The following is a 24598-nucleotide window of genomic DNA, read 5'->3' as shown; positions in this document are numbered from 1 at the left end:
CACTCATGAAGTCAGTCAAAGTGCAAATCCCCAAAGTCCTCATTTCATGCATCCTTCAATAGAAGTTACCACCTTAGCAAGTAAATCTCTTTACAAAGGGAAAAGAGCCAGTCTACTAAGGATAATATGAGGACTTAAGGAAAAAAAAAATTTGTTGCTCAGGGTATAAGTTGAAGAAATCGTAATGAAGATGATAAAGGTCACAGGGAAGAAGCTAGGAAAGTGACTCAACAGAAGGTCACCGCTCGAGTCACAGGGGACAGGAGATGGAAAAGAAAAGGGAAGGACTCACTTTGCCTTAAAGGAAGAAGTTGAAACAGGTGAAGGAGAATAGACAAAGGAGCAGAAGTGTGCAGGAAGAAGTGAGCCTCTACAGACCACAGGTGAGCACTGAGAAAGCAAGAACCCTGAGATTACAGAAATCTGCTGGCAAACAGACATTAGGAGACACCATTACCAGAATTTTGTGTTAACTTTCCAAATGTCTAGTGTTTGGTGGCCTGCTTCTGGGCCAGTTTCCCTTGGTGGATGAGAACGTTGAGGATGGAGACGAAACAACCGCAGACGCTGGGTGGGGTGAGAAGCCTGCAGTGGCTCAGAACTGCTGCGTATCTCGAAGGCTGGAGGAGGGGAGGGGCCTGCTGTTTCCAAAAGCTGCTCTATTCAATTACGTGAAGGATGGTGCTATTAAATAAAAACGATCTGAACTAATCAATGTTCCAAAATATGAAGCAGCTCTACTTCTGAAAGCAAGCTGAGAGAGGGGGCCGCAGGGCAGTGTGGCACAGGAGCCTGGCTGTGGCTTGGGCTCCATTTCACTTCTACCTGCTGTGATCTATCAGAATCGAGGTGAGGGAGACAGAGGGCATGAGGTGAGGGGTGGCTGATAACGGGAGGCCCTGCAGCTCTCAAATTAAAGAACCGCAGGGCAGGGACTACGGACATTTGTTTAAAAGGTAAAGATATAGAAAAACTATCTGCAAGTACCACCTTACGGTTAATTATTGTCATTTTGATGTAGTCTTTTTATTTTTTAACTATCTTAAAGGAAAAAAAAAAAAAAGAAAAACACAAGGGACCTTCACTGTAAACCCAAACTCTGCTTCACGGAGCCTGGCTGAAGCAGACCAGGCAGGATTCCAGGTTACTGTTCAAGATTCAGTAATCTTGAACAGAAGCAGTTCATTACGTAAACGTTTTCTAAACCTTAAACATTCCCATCTATTTTTCCTCTGTGAAGAAAAATGTATTACATGAAAAGGATTATTATCGGAACTAAAAGGAGACAGAATGACATCAATTCAAAGCTGTTAGCTGAGTGTTATAACTGTGATGCTCACCGCATATCTTTCACCCTCCCCAAACCTTCCCTCAGCAGGTTAACGGACCCCCAGATGTAAAGGGAAGAGAGCACGTGAACCCGTTCCTCTCCGGTGGGCAACGTCCTTTCACTCCCCCACCCAGACCTCTTGAAACCTGCATCAGTGCAGGAAGCATGTGCTTGCAAGAAATCTCTTCTCTCTTACAGTGCACGTCAGTAAAATTAACTTTTTCAGCAGGCCTTGAGCACATTCTACAGCTGAAGCACTGTGCTAACACTTTGGGGAGAGGTTAAAGCCTTTGCCCTCCAGAAGTATGCGACCGGGTTTAGGAAAGGCAGAACCGAACAAGCATGGGCTGGGATGGGCCAGGGGCTTGGAGTTGGAGCCCAGACGCAGACTCAAGGAAGCGAGAGGACCAGCATTTGAGCCAAACCCAGGAGCCACAGAGCTCTGTACTCCACAAAGGGGCAAGGGGGCGAGTTAGTCAGTGTCAGCAGCGCCCTGCAGTCTTGGGTACAGACGGTTTAAAGTTTAGGAAAAATACAACATACCTTCTCGCTGGGCTCTGTGAGGTGTCACAGTAAGCCCGTCATGAGGTACTGGGGCTTGTTCTATTAAACTGGCCTCGTTACTTGGCATATAATCACCATGAGAAGAGTCATTCTGGAGGAGAGAGGGGGGCACAAGTTAATCTACATCTGAGACTAAGAAAAACAAATGCCACAAAAATAAGCTAAAGCGATACTTCTAACAGCACGAATTTCAACAGCAATTCCAGAGATAAGATAGGTGATTACACATTAAGAGCAGAAAAGCAAGGCGCCAGAGCAGGAAAGAGATAGCCATATTATTTAACGGCAATATTCTATCAATTATTTAATTGTCCCAGTTTGGGGGTTACACACAGCAGACCGCTATTCAGAATCGCCAACGATGTCAATTTCTTACCCAAGTGAACCATGATCACATATAAAAAGATGGTAGCCTTTATGCTATTCCCCAGATGTAAGGGCATCTGCATTTTTTATGTTTTTATGCAATTTTTTAATTCACTACTTAGTCTTAGTGATAGTCTAACAAGATGCTTTGTTAGGAAAAAAAAATTTAAGGCTATCATCAATACACAAATCTAAGCAAAAACGTGTGTGGACAATGAGTTTACTATTCATGCTAAACCATCTAATATCAACTAGGTGCTCTACCATTAGTGAACTAGAGTAAGTTTTATCCCCAGAAATGCTACCTGGAGTCATGAAGAGCTTGCAAATCTTATACATGGCTCTCAGAATTCAAACACCATCATGGATTGGGTTGGCCAGAAAGTTCAATTTTTCTGTTAAGATGTTATGAAAAAATATGAACAAACCTTTTGATCAACCCAATATGTTATTACTCTAACCCACTGGGTAAGCCAAAAATTAAAATAGCTCTATAATGGATCTATATCAGAATTCATACCTTATCCTCCCCCACTTCATGTTCAGAATCTCAAAACACTATTCAGACCAAAATTATCTCAGTTACAGGAGCTAATTATATACAAACCTGCAATAAATAATACACATTAATTTTTTAATAGTATAAAAAAAGGAAGTAAACAGAAGACGTTAAACTTTCCTAGAATTCTAATTTAAAATATTTTGTTCTATAGTCTGACCATGCCTTCTGACCTGTCAGTGAGTATGAGCTGTCAGTTGATGACCCTATTCCTAGGAATAAGGCATCATAACAGATACCCTTGGGAGCTAAGCTTCAGCCTCACGGTGTGTCGTCTTCTAGAAACCCAAGGAAATAAAGACTGTATACACAGAAACACTTAAGAAGGAGGAGAGCATCGACCTCTTAAGTCACCATCCAACTTTTGAATGGCACTCACTAACTTTCAATATTATTGAATAAAAAAAGGCAGACATAAGAATTCTTTTAACAATAACACAATCATGTATTTCCCAACCCAAACCATATAAATAATTTCAGTTAGTTCAGTTCAGTCGCTCAGTCATGTCTGACTCTTTGTGACCCCATGAACCGCAGCATGCCAGGCCTCCCTGTCCATCACCAACTCCCAGAGTTCACTCAGACTCACGTCCATCAAGTCAGTGATGCCATCCAGCCATCTAATCCTCTGTCGTCCCCTTCTCCTCCTGCCCCCAATCTCTCCCAGCATCAGAGTCTTTTCCAATGAGTCAACTCTTCGCATAAGGTGGTCAAAGTACTGGAGCTTCAGCTTTAGCATCATTCCTTCCAAAGAACACCCAGGGCTGATCTCCTTCAGAATGGACTGGTTGGATCTCCTTGCAGTCCAAGGGACTCTCAAGAGTCTTCTCCAACACCACAGTTCAAACACATCAATTCTTTGGCGCTCAGCCTTCTTCACAGTCCAACTCTCACATCCATACACGACCACAGGAAAAACCATAGCCTTGACTAGACGGACCTTAGTCGGCAAAGTAATGTCTCTGCTTTTGAATATGCTATCTAGGTTGGTCATAACTTTTCTTCCAAGGAGTAAGCAATTTTAATTTCATGGCTGCAGTCACCATCTGCAGTGATTTTGGAGCCCCCCAAAATAAAGTCTGACACTGTTTCCCCATCTATTTCCCATGAAGTGATGGGACTGGATGCCATGATCTTCATTTTCTGAATGTTGAGCTTTAAGCCAATGTTTTCACTCTCCTCTTTCACTTTCATCAAGAGGCTTTTTAGTTTCTCTTCACTTTCTGCCATAAGGGTGGTGTCATCTGCATATCTGACGGTATTGATATTTCTCCCAGCAATCTTGATTCCAGCTTGTGTTTCTTCCAGTCCAGCGTTTCTCATGATGTACTCTGCATAGAAGTTAAATAAGCAGGGTGACAATATACAGCCTTGACGCACTCCTTTTCCGATTTGGAACCAGTCTTTTGTTCCATGTCCAGTTCTAACTGTTGCTTCCTGACCTGCATACAGATTTCTCAAGAGGCAGGTCAGGTGGTCTGGTATTCCCATCTCTTTCAGAATTTTGCACAGTTTATTGTGATCCACACAGTCAAAGGCTTTGGCATAGTCAATAAAGCAGAAATAGATGTTTTTCTGGAACTCTCTTGCTTTTCCCAGGATCCAGCAGATGTTGGCAATTTGATCTCTGGTTCCTCTGCCTTTTCTAAAACCAGCTTGAACATCAGGAAGTTCACGGTTCACGTATTGCTGAAGTCTGGCTTGGAGTATTTTGAGCATTACTTTACTAGCATGTGAGATGAGTGCAATTGTGCGGTAGTTTGAGCATTCTTTTGCATTGCCTTTCTTTGGGATTGGAATGAAAACTGACCTTTTCCAGTCCTGTGGCCACTGCCGAGTTTTCCAAATTTGCTGGCATATGAATGCAGCACTTTCACAGCATCATCTTTCAGGATTTGAAATAATCATTTACTACAAAGTAATACAACCATATTGGCCTAAAACTGCTATAAATACTTCAAAAATCAACATAAATAATGCACTGTAATCCTCTTAGTACTTCTGTTAATTGCAAGTTTAGCTGAACGGGTCAACCACTTTTTTAATATAAATTTATTTATTTTAATTGGAGGCTACTTACTTTATAATATTGTATTGTTTTTGCCATACATCAACATGAATCCACCATGGGTGTTCACGTGTTCCCCATCCTGAACCTCCCTCCCACCTCACTCCCCATACCATCCCTCTGGGTCATCCCAGTGCACCAGCCCCGAGCATCCTGAATCATGCATCGAACCTGGACTGGCGATTCGTTTCACATATGATGATATACGTTTCAATGCCATTCTCCCAAATCATCCCACCCTCGCCCTTTCCCAGAGTCCAAAAGACTGTTCTATACATCTGTGTCTCTTTTGCTGTCTTGCATACAGGGTTTTCATTACCATCTTTTTAAATTCCACATATATGCATTAGTATACTGTATTGATGTTTTTCTTTCTGGCTTACTTCACTCTGTATAATAGGCTCCAGGTTCATCCACCTCATTAGAACTGATACAAATATATTCTTTTTAATGGCTGAGTAATACTCCATTGTGTATATGTACCACAGCTTTCTTACCCATTCGTCTGCTGATGAACATCTAGGTTGCTTCCATGTCCTGGCTATTATAAATAGTGCTGTGATGAACACTGGGGTACATGTGTCTCTTTCAATTCTGGTTTCCTCAGTGTGTATACCAACAGTGGGATTGTCGGGTCATATGGCAGTTCTATTTCCAGTTTTTTAAGGAGTCTCCACAATGTTTTCCATCGTGGCTATACTAGTTTGCATTCCCACCAACAGTGTAAGAGGGCTCCCTTTTCTCCACACCCTCTCCAGCATTTATTGCTTGTAGACTTTTGGATTGCAGCCATTCTGACTGGCATGAAATGGTACCTCATTGTGGTTTTGATTTGCATTTCTCTGATAATGAGTGATGCTAAACATCTTTTTATGTGTTTGTTAGCCATCTGTATGTCTTCTTTGGAAAAATGTCTGTTTAGTTCTTTGGCCCATTTTTTGATTGGGTCGTTTATTTTTCTGGAATTGAGCTGCAGGCGTTGCTTGTATGTTTTTGAGATTAATTCTTTGTCAGTTGCTTCATTTGCTATTGTTTTCTCCCATTCTGAAGGCTGTCTTTTCACCTTGCTTACAGTTTCCTTTTTTGTGCAGAAGCTTTTAATTTTAATTAGGTCCCATTTATTTTTGCTTTTATTTCCAATAATCGGGGAGGTGGGTCATAGAGGATCTTGCTTTGATTTATGTCGGAGAGTGTTTTGCCTATGTTCTCCTCTAGGAGTTTTATAGTTTCTGGTCTTACATTTAGATCTTTAATCCATTTTGAGTTTATTTTTGTGTATGGTGTTAGAAAGTGTTCTAGTTTCATTCTTTTACAAGTGGTTGACCAGTTTTCCCAGTACCACTTGTTAAAGAGATTGTCTTTTCTCCATTGTATATTCTTGCCTCCTTTGTCAAAAATAAGATGACCACAGGTGCATGGATTTATCTCTGGGCTTTCTACTTTGTTCCATTGGTCTATATTTCTGTCTTTGTGCCAGTACCATACTGTCTTGATGACTAGAGAAGATCCTTTAGCATTTGCTGGAGAGCTGGTTTGGTGGTGCTGAATTCTCTCAGCTTTTGCTTGTCTGTAAAGCTTTTGATTTCTCGTGCATATCTGAATGAGATCCTTGCTGGGTACAGTAATCTGGGCTGTAAGTTATTTTCTTTCATCACTTTAAGTATGTCCTTCCATTCCCTCCTTGCCTGAAGAGTTTCTACTGAAAGATCAGCTGTTATCCTTGTGGGAATCCCCTTGTGTGTTATTTGTTGTTTTTCCCTTGCTGCTTTTAATATTTGTTCTTTGTGTTTGATCTTTGTTAATTTGATTAATATGTGTCTTGGGGTGTTTCACCTTGGTTTTATCCTGTTTGGGACTCTCTGGGTTTCTTGGACTTGGGTGAGTATTTCCTTCCCCATTTTAGGGAATTTTTCAACTATCATCTCCTCCAACATTCTCTCATGGTCTTTCTTTTTGTCTTCTTCTTCTGGGACGCCTATGATTCGAATGTTGGGGCATGTAACATTGTCCCAGAGGTCTCTGAGATTGTCCTCATTTAATTCGTTTTTCTTTTCTCCTCTCTGATTCATTTATTTCTACCATTCTATCTTCTACCTCACTAATCCTATCTTCTGCCCCCGTTATTCTACTATTTGTTCCCTCCAGAGTGTTTCTGCTCTCATTTATTGCATTATTCAGTATATATTGACTCTTTTTTATTTCTTCTAGGTCCTTGTTAAACCTTTCTTGCATCTTCTCAATCCTTGTCTCCAGGCTATTTATCTGTGATTCCATTTTGATTTCAAGATTTTGGATCATTTTTACTACCATTATTCAGAATTCAGGTAGATTCCCTATCTCTTCCTTTTTTGTTTGGTTTGGTGGGCATTTATCTTGTTCTTTTACCTGCTGGGTACTCCTCTATCTCTTCATCTTGTTTATATTGCTGCATTTGGGGTGGGCTTTCTGCATTATGGCAGTTTGTGGAGTTCTCTTTATTGTGGAGTTTCCTCGCTGTGAGTCGGGTTGTACAGGTGGCTTGTCAAGGTTTCCTGGTTAGGGAAAACCTGTTTTCTGTGTCGGTGTTCTGATGGGTGGAGCTGGATTTCTTCTCTCTGGAGTGCAATGAAGTGTCCAGTAATGAGTTATGAGACATCAATGGGCTTGGAGTGACTTTGGGCAGCCTGTATATTGAAGCTCAGGGCTGTGTTCCTGTGTTGCTGGAGATTTGCATGGTACGTCTTGCTCTGGAACTTGTTGGCCCTTGGGTGGTGCTTGGTTTCAGTGTAGGTATGGAAGCATTTCATGAGCTCTTTTTGATTAATGTTCCCTGAAGTCAGGAGTTCTCTGATGTTCTCAGGATTTGAACTTAAGCCTCCTGCTTCTGGTTTTCAGTTTTATTTTTACAGTAGCCTCAAGACTTCTCCATCTATACAGCACCATTGATAAAACATCTAGGGTAAATATGAAAAGTTTCTCCACAGTGAGGGACACCCAGAGAGGTTCCCAGAGTTATATGGAGAAGAGAAGAGGGAGGAGGGAGATAGAGGTGACCAGGATGAAAAGAGGGGGAATCAAAAAAGGAGAGAGCAAGCTAGCCAGTAATCACTTCCTTATGTGTGCTCCACAGTCTGGACGGCTCAGAGATGTTCTCGGAGTTATACAGAGAAGAGAAGAGGGAGGAAGGAGACAGAGGTGGCCAGGAGGATAAAGGGAGGGAATCAAAAGGAGAGAGACACATCCAGCCAGTAATCAGTTCCCTAAGTGTTCTCCACCGTCTGGAACACACAAAGAGATTCACAGAGCTGGGTAGAGAAGAGAAGGGGGAAGGAGGAGATAGAGGTGACCTGGTGGAGAAAAAGGAGAGTCCAAAGGGGGAGAGAGCAGTCAAGCCAGTAATCTCGCTCCCAAGTAAAAATGGGTACTGAAGACTGGGTTCTTAAAGGTACAAAATTGGTAACAAATACCAAAAAGTGAAGATTAAAAATCTAGAGTAGAGGTTGGATTCTCAAAAATACAATATTAAAGAAAAAAAACACAAAATTATTATATATATATATATATATAAAGTTTGCTTTAAAAAATAGGGTCTCTCTTTTTTTTCACAAAGTAATAGGTTATAAAAATGAAAGTTAAAGGAGTAATAGAGGACTTAAAATTTTTTTAATTAAAAAAATGTAAAGAATAATAGTAAAAATAGTAAAAATATATCTAGGACTTTCTCTGGTGTTGTGGGCAGTGTGGGGTCAGTTCATTTTCAGATAGCTCCTTGGTCCGGCTTATACTTCTCAAGATCTACAGGCCCCTTCCTGTGTAGTCGGTCTAATGACAGGGTTTTATCTATTGCACCTGCCACTTCCAAGGCGGTTCCCTGTTTTAACTTCTTCTGTTTGCTGGTCTCTTCAGTGTCTAATTTCCACCCTGACACAAGGGGGTGGTGGTGGACACTTTTTCAGACTCACTTGTTCAGTCGTGCTGTGGGGAGGGAGGGACGCTGCAAACAAATAACACTGGTGTGTGCTCGCGGTGTCTCAGCCACACTGGGCCTGCCTTCGCTCACGGCGCGTGTGCCCTCCGTGCCCACACTCTCAGGCTCTAGGTTGCTCTGCTGGGAACCGCCCGTGGGCGGCCCTGGGCTGCATGCGCCTCCCAGGTCTAAGCCGCTCAGGTTCAGGCACTCGGGTAGTCCTCAGAGGCGCAGACTCGGTTGGGCCTGTGTTTTGTGCCCTTCCCAGGTCCGAGCAGCTCAGGTGATCAGGTGTTTGGTGAGTGCAGTTGCTGCGACTCATCACCTCCCCCATCCCTGCCGCTCAGTTTACTGGGTGTCCACTCGGCACACCTTCTCAGGCGGATGTTGACCATCCAGAACCCCAAGAAGTCTTGGTTAGCAACGAAGCCTGCTTGCAGTTTGGTAGATTATGCCTCTCTGGGGCCGCGATTGCCCTCTTCTGGCTCTGGCTGCCTGTCTCTGGAGGGAGATGGGCCGGCCGGCAGCTGGCTAGCTCTGCTCAGTCCTTTGTTCTGTGAGTGGGCTTGATGGTGCCTTAGGTTAGGGCTTTTCGCGTAGCTCTAGTCAGTCCGTTGTTCTGTGAGCGGGCTTGGCGGTGTCTTAGGTTAGGGCTTTTCCCGTGGTAGCTTTCCCACAGTCTGGTTTGCTAGCCCAAGTTAGTTCCCTCAGATTGCCCTCGGGGCATTCAGGCCCGGTCCTTACTCTAAGCAATGCAGCCTGTGCCTCCCTGCCCAGCCCCCGCTTGCTAGTGGCAAATGCAGGCGTCTGCACTGCTTCTCCACTGTGGGAGTCAATGTTGGGCACATAATCTGTGGGTTTTCATTATTTATTTTTCCTCCCAGTTACGTTGCCCTCTGTGGTTCCAAGGCTCGCCACAGACTCGGCAGTGACAGTGTTTCCTGGTGTTTGGAAACTTCTCTCTTTTTTAAGACTTCCTTTCCAGGGAAGGAGCTCCGTCCCTACCTCTTTTGTCTTTTTGTCTTTTATATTTTTCCACCTCCTTTTTAAGACAACGGGCTGCTTTTCTGAGTGCCTGATGTCCTCCACCGGCATTCAGAAGTTGTTTTGTGGAATTTACTCAGTGTTCAAATGTTCTTTTGATGAATTTGTGGGGGAGAAAGTGGTCTCCCCATCCTATTCCTCCACCATCTTAGGACCGCCCCCCCGCCAACCATTTCTTAAGGGTATATTCCATATTGTTCATATGTGGTTCATAAATTAAAAATAACACTCACCATTGAAAATAAATGAATGCTAAACTATACAAGAAAGAACAGTTTTCGTCAGGGAAGTGCAAAGCACAACTACAATGAGATACCACTTCATACCCATCAGAAAGGCTACTATCCAAAACCAGACAACAAGTATTGGTGAATATGGGGAGAAATCGGAGCCCTTGTGCCTTGCTGGTAGGAGTGTATACAGTGCAGCCACAGTAAAATTTACTAAATAAATAAATAAAATTATCATATGATTCAGCAATTCCACTCCTAGCCATATACACAGAAGAACTGAAGAAGACACCCAAGCAGGTAGTTAGTACTCCAGTGTTCACTACAGCCGAAAGGTGGACTATTCAAAAGTCCATGGATGAACCGATAAACAAAATGAGGTATACGTACAACTGAGTATTACTCAGCCTTAAGAAGGCATAAAATTGACACATGGGTGAAATCTTTAGGGCATTATGCTAAGTGAAATAAGCCAGGCACAAAACGGCAGATTCTGTATGATGCCGCTTATACGAGGCACTCTAGAGCAGTCAAATTCGCGGCCAGTATGGTGGTTCTAACCAGGGGCTTCAGAGAATTGCGGATGGGAGTAGTGGCTTAATGGACACAGTCTCAGTTTGGGATAAAAGAAACGTTCCACAGACAGATGGTGCCGGTGGTTGCACAGCAATGTGAACGCCACTGAAGTGCATACTCAAAACCATGAAAACAGCACTCGGAGTTGTATACAGTGGTAAAGAGCCTGCCTACTGACGCAGGAGACTGGGGTCTGAACCCTGGGTGGGGAAGATCCCCTGGGGAAAACATGGCAACCACTCCAGTATCCTTGCCTAGAGAATCCTTGGACAGAGAAGCCTGGCGGACTACAGTCCAAAGGGTTGCAGAGACCTGGACACGATTGAAGCGACTTAGGACGCATATATATTTCACCACAATAAAAAAAATTAAGAATAGTTCTATCACATTGCCTCCATAAATTCTGTAATGAAACAGCTGTATGGAATCACTTTTAAAGTCTGAAGTTACTTTGAAGAACACAATTTAACAACCAACTCAAAAACCTCCTAGTTTAATAACGTAGGCAGAAAAATGGAATTTGAATTTCTATCCAAGGACCAAAGTTCATTGACCCATGAAATGTCTATTAATTAAGCTTTCTGCCCCTCCTCCCAACACCGAATCCCAGCATGTATCACTGCTATATAGTCATTTAGACTATGTTTCAGAAACTAAAAAATTTTGATTTTATTAATTTAACCAAAACTGAATCTAACATCTCAGGAGCTACAGAGATCAGAATCACGGGGCTTCCTGGCCTCAGCAGGAACAGCTGTTGGTACCGCTGTCTCCTCTCCCCTGGCACATGTGCTTTTACCATGTGCAGGGAAAAGCACCATAAAACCTGAGAACCACTGGTTTAATGGGACCCTGCAGGAAGGAATAGCGCCCATGTTCTCTATTAAGTTCAGATTCCTATGCAAATGCAACGCAGATGACACGCCAGAATCACCGTTTTAGAAAAAGGATCAGGACCAAGTGGGAAATGGGAGAATTTTTCTCAGCTGGAAGAAGATGACAAATTTAAAAAACCCTAAGCTGGCAAAAATATGTGCAGGAGCAAAGAGAGCCCCGCATGTGTGTGCCCTTCTCCTTCCTGCTGAGGCAACTCATCTGAGCTCAGAAAGCTTCTTCTGACCTGTGGCGTGCTCCTGGTCAACTCAAACCCACGTGTCATGGAACATATCTCGGTTATTCTAAAAGACTGCTCAGACTTCACTTTTACACATGCAGATCCATCACAATTACTGGAGATCTCTTAAATGTGAAGAAAGTCTGTGAAACAGTCAAATTGACTACGCAGTTCCAAGAAGACCCTTCTCTGAGAACACATCATTAGAGCAAAGATCATGCAGGTCTCAGGTTACTCTAACAAAGGTCTAACCGGATAGACTTTATCCCAGCACATCTACCAATGTTCGATATGTTTTCTGCCGTCCTTTGATGCAGACGGTACATCTTAAAATACCAAGACATTCTAAGAAAAAAAGGCAAAAAAAAAAAAAAGCACAGAAATTGTTTTTATACTAAACTTGCTGCTGCTGCTGCCGCTAAGTCGCTTCAGTCGTGTCTGATTCTGTGCGACTCCATAGATGGCAGCCCACCAGGCTCCCCCATCCCTGGGATTCTCCAAGCAAGAAACTGGAGTGGGCTGCCATTTCCTTCTCCAATGCATGAAAGTGAAAAGTGAAAGTGAAGTTGCTCAGTCGTGTCTGATTCTGTGCGACCCCATGGACTGCAGCCTACCAGGCTCCTCCGTCCATGGGATTTTCCAGGCAAGAGTACTGGAGTGGGGTGTCATTGCCTTCTCCATACTAAACTTACTAATGTCAAATTTTTACACTCATCAAATCAGACTGAGAATTTAACATTAGTATATGACAACACCCTATGAAGTTTCTGGGGTAAAGACAGCTCAAAATACTGTGCTTACTCCTCCTGCTGAAATGTGGGTATAATTCTCCAGCAAGTGGATCTGGACCGACTTCAGAGACAGGCCTAACCAGGAGGATGGGATCAAGAGCCGTTCTGGAATGGCCGAGATAGGTCATAGAAGCCTTGCCGCTGGGCCTCTGGGAACACTTGCTCTGGGACCCCAGGCCTGTAGGAACAGTGGTTCCCCAGAGACGCCGCGCCATAGACACACAGAGAGAGGCAAGGCGAGAGAGGCCTGCAGCCGCCAGCTGCGTGTCCAGACATTCTGCAGCAGACACAAGTCGCTCTTGCTGTTAGCTCCCTGTCTGAATTCCCGGCCCACAGAATTATGAGACATAACACTAAGGGAAAAACGGTTGTTGCTTTAAGTCAGTAAGTTTGGAAGTAATCTGTTACAGTACTACATGGTAAATTCTCTTTAAATAACCAGGGTTGTACCTCAAGTATATGCTATTATCTAAGCAAGATTCATAGAAAGTCTTTCTTTGAATGTCAGAAAAATGATTCACTATTAGAAACACTACTGAGATGTCAAATTTCATCTATTTTGATAGAAGAGGGAAGAAGCTCAGGCGAAGTTAAGAATTATTTACTGTCTGTCTCTTCAATTGAGAGGATGTGGGGGAAAGGCAGACATCTGTCTCATCTTTCCTCAGTGAAAACAGTGTAACCCAACCCAAAGGAAAGTCCTGAATCAACTTGCTGCTGCTGCTGCTAAGTCACTTCAGTCGTGTCCGACTCTGTGTGACCCCACAGACGTCAGCCCACCAGGCTCCCCCGTCTCTGAGATTCTCCAGGCAAGAACACTGGAGTGGGTTGCCATTTCCTCCTCCAATGCATGAAAGAGAAAAGTGAAAGGGAAGTCGCTCAGTCCTGTCCGACCCTCAGCGACCCCATGGACTGCAGCCCACCAGGCTCCTCCATCCATGGGATGCTCCAGGCAAGAGTACTCGAGTGGGTGCCATTGCCTTCTCCAGAATCAACCTAGCGCATCTGATGAGGGGTGAGTTGTGGTGGGAGAGAGATGCGGATGCCGCCTGCATTCAAGTTTTGCCGCGAAGAACAAGATCGACCCAACAGGGCAGAAAGGAGGAGACTGGAGAGTCAGCAGCTTAGAAACAGTCTGCCATGACTTCTGCTATGGCCGTGAACTCACTCCCTATGTAACTTACTGTTTGACTAGAAATGTGTGGAAAAGATGATTCAGCCAGACAAGTGTGGCAGAGTCCCTACGTTAAAAGTGTGGGTAAACGTGCTCTAGTCACTGAAAGCGGGGGAAGGGCTAAGCTATGCACTGACCGCGTGTCCACACTCGGCCACCGCAGCCCACAGCCCAGGCCCGACTCTCAGTTCTTCCCACGACCACCCGGGTGAGCTGAGGGCCGGCACCTCTGTGACCACAGCAGGCATGGCTGGAGCTGGGTGGTTGAATAGGATGGAATGGGGAAACTTGACTCACTGCAACTTTATGTGTGTTTGGGGGAATTCTGAATTTATCACAAAAAAACAAAAACCAAACATTAATATTGTCGATGACATTGTCTCTTCTAGAGAACTGAACTTGCAGGATGCACACCCGGGGGAGAACCAGCAGAAAGGATGCTGATGCAGAAGCTGACCAGGGAGACGGGGAGTAGAGCAGGGAAGAGGAGAGGCAGCAGTTCCACCCAGAAACAGCCTGGCGTTTCCCTCATGAAGCGCCCTGTGTGTTTCTGGACACAGTGGTAAAGAATCCGCCTGCCAAGATAGGAGACGCAAGAGACACAAGTTCAACCCCTGGGTGGGCAAGACCCCCTGGAGGAGGAAATGGCACCCACTCCTGTGTTCTTTCCTGGGAAATCCCATAGACGGAGGAGACTGGTGGGCTACAGTCTGTGGGGTCGCAGAGTCGGACACGACTTAAAAGTCTGAACAACAACAAGGAGGTTGAATCAGGATTTGCTGCATCCCTGGGCTGGCGGCGCCCAGACCTTCAGATCCCCACTTTGCAAGAAGGCTTCTGGGTGAGCTGAGAAGCACACACCCCTGACCCCTGAGCATGAGACCCAAAGGACCTTGTGAGGCTGTGTCTCGCCTCCCCAGCCTGCGCACAAGTGAGCTGCCGTCTCCTTCACAACCCCCACCCCCACCCCCACAACAGGAGACACGAGCGGGCCTTGCTGGGAGGTGAGCCTGGGCTCAGGACCCCAACAGCCAACGGCACTGCAGGGACTCCTAACTGAACTTCATCCCCAGAGGAGAAGGGTTCTTCACCGAAATGCTCACAAAGCCTATGAAGGATCTTTGACAGAAAGGTCAGTGATGATTTGTGTCAGGAAACACTTCATCAGGCCTCGTGTTTAACCCCACCAAGTACAAATGACACCTTCCCCAAACCACCACCCCCACCCCCACCCTACCCCCACCCCTCCGTCAGCAGATGGCCTCTTCCCCGAGGACGTCTTCTCCAAACACTTTGGCTCACACACCATCACACTGTACCTCCCAGGACCACTAGACAACTTAACATCGTTTGATACCCAAAACAAAAATCAATCATACCAAGAAAACATTATGTTTCTTAACTATCCTAATTTAAACATTCCTAACAAGAAACATTCTTGGCAATGCCAAAGAATGCTCAAACTACTGCACAATTGTACTCATCTCACATGCTAGTAAAGTAATGCTCAAAATTCTCCAAGCCAGACTTCAGCAATACGTGAAGCATGAACTTCCTGATGTTCCAGCTGGTTTTAGAAAAGGCAGAGGAACCAGAGATCAAATTGCCAACATCCGCTGGATCATCGAAAAAGTGAGAGAGCTCCAGAAAAACATCTATTTCTGCTTTAGTGACTATGCCAAAGCCTTTGACTGTGTGGATCACAATAAACTGTGCAAAATTCTGAAAGAGATGGGAATACCAGACCACCTGACCTGCCTCTTGAGAAATCTGTATGCAGGTCAGGAAGCAACAGTTAGAACTGGACATGGAACAAAAGACTGGTTCCAAATCGGAAAAGGAGTGCGTCAAGGCTGTATATTGTCACCCTGCTTATTTAACTTCTATGCAGAGTACATCATGAGAAACGCTGGGCTGGAAGAAACACAAGCTGGAATCAAGACTGGCGGGAGAAATATCAATACCGTCAGATATGCAGATGACACCACCCTTATGACAGAAAGTGAAAAGGAACTAAAAAGCCTCTTGATGAAAGTGAAAGAGGAGAGTGAAAACGTTGGGTTAAAGCTCAACATTCAGAAAATGAAGATCATGGCATCTGGTCCCATCACTCCACGGGAAATAGATGGGGAAACAATGGAAACAGTGTCAGACTTTATTTTGGGGGGCTCCAAAATCACTGCAGATGGTGATTGCAGCCATGAAATTAAAAGTCGCTTACTCCTTGGAAGGAAAGTTATGACCAACCTAGAAAAGCAGAGACATTACTTTGCCAACAAAAGTCCGTCTAGTCAAGGCTATGGTTTTTCCTGTGGTCACATATGGATGTGATAGTTGGACTGTGAAGAAAGCTGAGTGCCAAAGAATTGATACTTTTGAACTGTGGTGTTGGACAAGACTCTTGAGAGTCCCTTGGACTGCAAGGAGATCCAACCAGTCCATTCTGAAGGAGATCAGCCCTGGGATTTCTTTGGAAGGAATGATGCTAAAGCTGAAACTCCAGTACTTTGGCCACCTCATGTGAAGAGATGACTCACTGGAAAAGACTCTGATGCTGGGAAGGATTGGGGGCAGGAGGAGAAGGCCATGACAGAGGATGAGATGGCTGGATGGCATCACAGACTCGATGGCCGTGAGTCTGAGTGAACTCCGGGAGTTTGTGATGGACAGGGAGGCCTGGTGTGCTGTGATTCACGGGGTCGCAAAGAGTCAGACACAACTGAGCGACTGAACTGAACTGAACAAGAAACATAAAAACTCCATACTTCTTAGGTTATAAAGTTGTTCACTTGAGTGACCAAAAAGTTTTTAACTTTCAGATCATAAGCAAGATCACGTGTGTGCTCTGTCATGTCTGACTCTGTGACTCTTAGACTGTAGCCTGCCAGGCTCCTCTGTCCATGGGATTTTCCAGGTAAGAACACTGGAGTGGGTTGCCATTCCCTTCTGGGGATCTTCCTGACCCAGGGATCGAACCTGCATCTCCTATGTCTCCTCACTGACAGGCGGATTCTTGGCCACTGTGCCACCTGGGAAGCCCCATTAGCAAGGTGCTGCACTCCAACTCCCTATCAGGCTCCCAGCATCCCCCAAGCGAACCACAAGGCTGGGGAGCAGCACTAGACAGCAATAACCACAACCACCCAAATAAGGAGAAGACAGCCTGTGACTTGTGACTCTTCATCCTATCAAAACATCACCCATAGGTTTGCAAAATGTGCACCCCCCCGACACACACAAAAGCTTAGTTAACTTAAGGAGCAGAGTAAGCATGACCTGATTGTGAAAGAATAATTAATAAGTACAACTATTCAGCATTCACTCATTGAAGCTTCGGTTCAAATCTATACTGGTCCATGCTTTCTATCTAAACAAACAATTCCTTGTATTATTTCCAAAACAACTGTGCCTATCTATATTGTGCACATTTACTGCATGGCTGCAAATAACAAAGTAGCTGATAATTCATCAAGACCAAGAAAAAAAAAATCACTGCCTGATGCACTCTGTCTTACAGTAATTAATCATAATGGTATTTTTCAGAGTACTATTTGAAATATTCTAAGGATAGGAAATTTTGACTGAGCACTTATGACATATGCAACGCTGACAAAAAAAAAATGAAATGTGATACGTTAAGTTTTTGTGGAACCTATAAGATTGACCTTCCCTCCTGGATTTTAAGTTAAAAATAATTCAAAGTAAATTAAAAAAAAGGAAAAAGAAATCACAGGATAAGTACCAAAACTGTAACAGAGAATATACAGGCTATTGGAAGGCAGAGGCAGCAAAGACTTCCAAGATTACCACAAGGACAACTCTAAACACCACCACACAAGAGGTGACGGCATGAGTCAGCCTCGAATAAAACCACAGACCGTGAGCAGGAGGGAGGAGCGGGAGACGGCATGTGAGTCCTGAGACCTACAGGCTCCACCCGTCACTGCGAGCACACGTGGTATGAGGAAGCACTGCTTTAGGAAGGTGGGCCTGGCAGTGGTATCAGCAGGTAAGAGGCGGGGAGGCTGAAAGGGAATCAGAGACCAAGTCCTCAAAGAGAACGGTGTCAGCGAGGATGGGAAAAGGGTCGATTCATCTTATGAAGGAGAGAGGATTAAGGTTACCAAGCAAATCAGAGTGACCAGAAATGTAATGGAACCATTGAGAAAACTGGATGAGTTTGGAAGATGTCTTTTTTTTTTTTTTTAATAACAAATCAGTGATGCATTCTTTTCACACATATGAATGTAAAGGGATAGTTAACGTTTCAGGAAGACATACAAATTCTCACCTGCTCTCACTGCAAACCAGTTTCTTTCATCTGACCTTCAAGCTCCTATGCAGCCCAACCCGTTTTCTCCTAAAGCTTCTGTGTTTCTGTTCATCCACTACAATCAAACTGCGCTACCCACCCTTGGAACCACCCACGGATGAGCCGGCCTGTCTCCCGCTTGCTGACCAAGTGTCTCATGTACACTGTTGTGTTCATCTTCACAGCCATTCTTTGCAATAAATGGTGAGGGGATCCCTATTCTATTCAGAGCAGTCTGAAACTTGGAAAGACCAAACAACTTGCCAAAGTGATCTCAAATTATTTCCTGAATGAGCACTGAACATGCCTAATGAACTGAGACGTTTCAAAGGGCATTAAACCAAGTGCTCTCTGGAGCGCAGGAGGAAGACAAGAAGGACGAGTGTGCGCCCAGCAACTGCCGCACCTGAAACATACACGCCCGCCCAGGCACGGCCCCTCTGGAGTGACTGTTCACACAGCCCGGATGAAGCGACCTGTGGGACAAAGCACTCTCTGCGAAGAACAGGAGCCCTGTGACGACACGGTCCTCCAGGATGGAAGAGAGAGTTGATAGAAGTGAAGCCCAGTCTGCTTTGAGAGTAGTGCAGGCTGTATTTGCTTTTCTTAAAAAAAAAAAAAAATTAAGCTACTATTACTAAGGAAGATCAAAAACATTAAATAGGTTTAAAAACCAGCCAACGTATAGCTCTTTAAAAAAGTATTAAAAAGTTAAATTATTTATAGATTCCAGTTTGTACTCTGAAATAAATTTTAAAAATATATAACTTAACAGAACTGCAAAATATCTTTGAAGAGTTAATCGCTCAGTCCTGTCAGACTCTTCACAACCCTATGGGCTGTAGCCCACCAGGCTCCTCTGTCCACAGAATTCGCCAGGAAAGAATACTGGAGTGGGTAGCCATTCCCTTCTCCAGGGCATCTTCCTAACCCACGGATGGAACCCAAATCTCGCATAGCAGGAGGATTCTTTACCGTCTGAGCCCTTTATATTACCCTAACTAAATGTGAAAAAATTTAAGTAGATTACATTTGCAAGGGAGTTCATGATAACCCAAATTCAAACTATATGTTTTCTCCATTCCCACCCCCAAATCCAATATGGGGAAAATACATATTTTAATGATCTGTGACCCAGAGAAATGCTTCCTTTGGGCCTGTCTGTAGCTTATCAGATCTTAACAACATAAGAACTAACAAAGCTGTCTGAAATATGTCTCACATACCAGCTTAATTAATTACCTTCTTGGAACACCAATCAATTTAGAGATACGGTAACAGAGAATATTTTCTATATTACTATAGTCTATAGTATTTTCTATACTATACCATATAGACTTTTTATTAAGAAAAAAAAAAGAAAACCTATTCCTGAAAACAATTTATGTAGCAATCTGAATGGCTGCATCTTAGTGGAAAAGAAAAGGCACTGAATATCATTCTCAATGAATTTGTGCTCAAGACAATTTGAATCATTTTGTCTCCCTAATGCAAACACCATAACTTAAAGAGATGTTGTTGTTCCAACTTCACAGATAAGACTGAGGCTCAGCCATGAAATTAAAAGATGCTTGCTCCTTAGAAGAAAAGCTATGACCAACCCAGACAGCATATTAAATACAGCAGAGACATTACTTTGCCAACAAAGTCTAGTCAAAGTGATGGTTTTTCCAGTAGTTATGTATGGATGTGAGAGCTGGACCATAAAGAAAACTGAGCGCCAAAGGATTGATGTTTTTGAACTGTGTGGTCCTGGAAAAGACTCTTGAGAGTCCCTTGCACAGCACAAGATCAAACCAGTCCATCCCAAAGGAAATCAGTCCTGAATACTCACTGGAAGGACTGATGCTAAATCTCTAATACTTTGGCCACCTGATGTGAAGAACTGACTCATTGGAAAAGACCCTGATGCTGGGGAAGATTGAAGGGAGAAGAAGGGGATGACAGAGGATAAGATGGTTGGACTGCATCACCAAATTGATGGATGTGAGTTTGAGCAAACTTCGGAAGCTGGTGATGGACAGGGAAGCCTGGCGTGCTGCAGTCCATGGGGTCACAAAGAGTTGGGACACGACTGAGCGACTGAAGTGAACAACACAATTCCTGCCCCATCCCAAACACATACACACAAAACAAACCCACAAAAGGTAAATTGTGTATATATATATATATATATATATAAATCAGCTATAACATTAGCTGATTTGCAGAGAAGTTCTTATGGCAGAAAGTGAAGAGGAACTAAAGAGCCTCTTCATGAAAGTGAAAGAGGAGAGTGAAAAAGTTGGCTTAAAGCTCAACATTCAGAAAACAAAGATCACGGCATCTGGTCCCACCACTTCATGGGAAATATATAGGGAAACAGTGGAAACAGTGTCAGACTTTATTTTTGGTGGCTCGAAAATCACTGCAGATGGTGACTGCAGCCATGAAATTAAAAGACGCTTACTCCTTGGATGGAAAGTTATGACCAACCTACATAGTATATTGAAAAGCAGAAATATTACTTTGCCAACAAAGGTCCATCTAGTCAAGGCTATGGTTTTTCCAGTAGTCATGTATGGATGCGAGAGTTGGGCTATAAAGAAAGCTGAGCGCCGAAGAATTGATGCTTTTGAACTGTGGTGTTGGAGAAGACTCTTGAGAGTCCCTTGGACTGCAAGGAGATCCAACCAGTCCATCCTAAAGGAAATCAGTCCTGGGTGTTCACTGGAAGGAGTGATGTTGAAGCTGAAACTCCAATACTTTGGCCACCTCATGCGAAGAGTTGACTCATTGGAAAAGACCCTGATGCTGGGAGGGATTGGGGGCAGGAGGAGAAGGGGATGACAGAGGATGAGATGGCTGGATGGCATCACCGACTTGATGGACATCAGTTTGAGTGAACTCTGGGAGTTGGTGATGGACAGGGGCATGCTGCGGTTCATGGAGTCGCAAAGAGTTGGCCACAACTGAGTGACTGAACTGAACTAATGGTATACTAACCTACAGTGTGAGTGAGATTTTCCTGAATTAGTCTTGCCTCAGAAAACCACCGCTGAGAAAACTTAAGTAACTGGGGAGGATACCCAATAGCTGCCATTTGCTATGAAAGTAATTACTGCTTAACTATGATATTCTAAAAGCCTCTCCCAGGAGGCATTTATTAGCTGAACTGCTTTTATTCCTCAATGCAGCCAAAACAACCTAAAGTTTCCTGTAAAAGTCATGACTCGCTCTACTCCCTACTCTCAGTTTCTAGATGCTACACTCACTTCTCTTCAGCACCGTCCAAAGAAAGTTTTACTTCCATTAATAACTGCTAACACTTATTAAAAATCATGTACTAGACATCATTCCACAAGTACTCATTCATTTAATCCTTGCAAAATAACATAAGTACCATTATTATCCCTCCGATAGGAGCCTTCTCAGACAGTGCCCACTGCTCCAGGGACCCAAGTCACTGTAAAAGCTCCCAGCAGTGGACAACAAATTAAATAAAGGTTTTATTACTGTGAACAGTGTTGTTGTTCTTTTCAAATGTCATTTTTAGAAAGCATCTTTTTAGGGCCTAATCCACCAACAGCTGACATCTGGACACGAACCTCCCAGGTCTCACTTCAGTTCAGGGCTCTCACTAGGATTCTGACTGCCACAGACACATCCTCATCATCCAGGACAGGAGCACTTATTTCCAAAAGAGCACTCTTTCCAAAAGAGTTTTCTTTTTTAGGTCCTAACACCACCAGTATGTTATCTGTATTATTAAAACTAGTTGAGGTACTTGTTTTGTCAAGTACAATATATCTAATTAACCTATGCTATGAAAAAGTAACAATTTTGCCAAGTTTTCCTTTTAAGTATCTTCACTGATCTTTTTTTAAAGGACACAGTCACTTATTTTTGTGTGTGAGTTCAAATAACACTAAATGCTATCTGCTATAACATATAACATAAATGTTCAGTTTCTATCTTTAATTCAAACATTAACACTATTTGCCAAATAATTAACTTTTGAAGATACTAAAAACAATCTCCAGAGAAACAAGGCCATACCAACAACGTTAACCACTAACGACTATTCAGTTCAGTCGCTCAGTCGTGTCCGACTCTTTGCAACTCCATGAATCACAGCACGCCAGGCCTCCCTGTCCATCACCAACTCCCAGAGTTCACTCAAACTCATGTCCATCGAGTCAGTGATGCCATCCAGCCATCTCATCCTCTGTCGTCCCCTTCTCCTCCTGCCCCCAATCCCTCCTAGCATCAGCGTCTTTTCCAATGAGTCAATTCTTCACATGAGGTGGCCAAAATATTGGAGTTTCAGCTTCAGCATCAGTCCTTCCAATGAACACTCAGGACTGATCTCCTTTAGAATGGACTGGTTGGATCTCCTTGCAGTCCAAGGGACTCTCGAGAGTCTTCTCCAATACCACAGTTCAAAAGCATCAATTCTTCGGTAGTCAGGTTTCTTCACAGTCCAACTCTCACAGCCATACGTGACCACTAGAAAAATCATAGCCTTGACTAGACAGACCTTTGTTGGCAAAGTAATGTCTCTGCTTTTGAATATGCTATCTAGGTTGGTCATAACTTTCCATCCAAGGAGTAAGTGTCTTTTAATTTCATGGCTGCAATCACCACCTGCAGCCCCCAAAATAAAGTCTGACACTGTTTCCCCATATATTTCCCATGAAGTGGTGGGACCAGATGCCATGATCTTCATTTTCTGAATGCTGAGCTTTAAACCAACTTTTTCACTTTCCTCTTTCATGGTAATTTTAGCTCTTTTCATCTTTGTGTCACTAACTGGGGGCTAAGCCTCCAGAACTAGAGGATCCATTTTCATAAACAGAGGGTCTTTAGTAAGTATGCAAAGATAGGAAACAAAGATAGGGGCTGTCTTTCATCCTTTCAATGAAACAGCAACAAGACTAGTATCTTTTTAAAATACTTGATCATGGACTTCCCTGGTAGTATCTGACTGCCAACTCAGGGGACATGGGTTCCATCCGTGATCCAGGAAGATCCCACATGCAGTGGAGCAACTAAGCCTGTGTGCCACAACTACTGAGCCCTCGAGCCCAGAGCGTGTGCTCCGCCACAGGAGAGCTGCCACAGTGAGAAGGCCACGCACCACAACTAGAGCAGGCCCTGCTCACTGCTACTACAGAAAGCCTGCACCTCAATGAAAACCCAGCACAGCCAGAAAACAAAAACGTAATCATTAAGTATGTAATTTAAAAACACATTCCTTTTTTGCTGCTATTGCTAACACACCATTTATACCCTGTGTTCCTAATAGTAAAGGGCCCATTTTAACACCAGTTTTTTTCAGCTATGCTATACATGCAGTACTTCATCTCATTAACACCGACATGCATCAATCACACAAATTTCCTAGGACATTGTTAGTAATTTTCACTACTGCCAACTGGGCTAGTTGTTTAATTTTATGCCAGTGATTGGCAATTCACTGCAGCTGTGACGAACATGAGCTTCACCCACAAGTCTCCTAAAAGCAAGGCCAACATTTAAGTTGTAATCCTGTGTAACATTTACTCTGAAAACATCCAAATCCTGTAGGAAAACTCTAGAAATGCCTCTTTTAAAAGTAAAAATATATTTGTTAAATCTCCATTATTCTAAAATGACCTACTTAGTAGTAAGCTCTAGTAGTGTTTGTGGACTTGTCACTTTTATTGACATCGTGACCACCTTATGCCACTAAACCAACAGTTGCTGAGACTGGGTCAGCTTGAAAGCATACGACCAGAATTAAAATTTGCACTGAAATACAAGTTCTACCGACAAATGTCTTTAGTTTTTAAAATTTTAACGAGAAACTGCAGCATATTATGAATTGGATACAAACCCTAAAAGAGCCAGGAACACTATTCTGGGCTAGCATGCTCTAAGAGAAAATTAAAAGAAAATTAGTGCTACTTCATCCATTTATTGATAGTATGTATGACATTTAAGAAAGCAGAGAAATAGAATTATTCCTGGACAATTAAAAAGTTACAAGGATCGGCCTAAAAGGTTACTTCCGGGCAAAAGAAGGCTGCCACGATACCCGCCTCTGCCAGTCCCAGAGCAAACCCTCCCCACGGCTCTCGGGCGACCCCGGTCCCCACCTCGCCCAGCGGACCCCAAAGGGAACCCCCCCGCGCCCCCGCACGGCGGCGCAGCGCACCTCCGGGGGCGGGGCCAGCGCCCGTCACGTGGGCGGCGCGCGGCCGCCATCTTGCAGGGCGGGGGAGGGCGGGGCCCCGCGGACGCCCCCCGCCCGCCCCCCCGCCGCCGGCCCTCGGCGGCGCGTGCCCGCGCGGCCCTCAGGCGCGAGCCCCGGCGCCTCCCTGCGGACTGCGGGGTGGGCCCTCCCTCCTCAGGCCAGGGCGGCCAAGACCGCGAGCGGCGGGGCTGAAGTGTGGAGACCCCCGCGAGCCGCCTCTCGGGGCAGCCTGGCAGCAGGAAGACCCGCGGGCACGTCCTCAGGGCCAGAAGCGGCCACGCCTGAGGGGCTCGGAGTCCCGCTGACG

At 44.2% G+C, this 24598-nt stretch overlaps 1 protein-coding gene across 1 annotated transcript in view; it reads right to left on the bottom strand.

The window, feature by feature from the left end:
* The window catches only part of ZCCHC2 (zinc finger CCHC-type containing 2), a 55070-nt gene that overhangs the window by 27191 nt on the left and 3281 nt on the right, over positions 1 to 24598 (bottom strand). Inside the window, exon 2 of the mRNA XM_069569115.1 lies at positions 1874 to 1985. Within this exon, the coding sequence (XP_069425216.1) occupies positions 1874 to 1985 (112 nt within the window). The remainder of the gene's footprint in view (positions 1 to 1873; positions 1986 to 24598) is intronic.

The sequence above is a fragment of the Ovis canadensis genome, chromosome 23, assembly GCF_042477335.2.
Source record: "Ovis canadensis isolate MfBH-ARS-UI-01 breed Bighorn chromosome 23, ARS-UI_OviCan_v2, whole genome shotgun sequence".
Classification (NCBI taxonomy): domain Eukaryota; kingdom Metazoa; phylum Chordata; class Mammalia; order Artiodactyla; family Bovidae; genus Ovis; species Ovis canadensis.
This window is presented reverse-complemented; position numbering and strand designations above follow the sequence as displayed.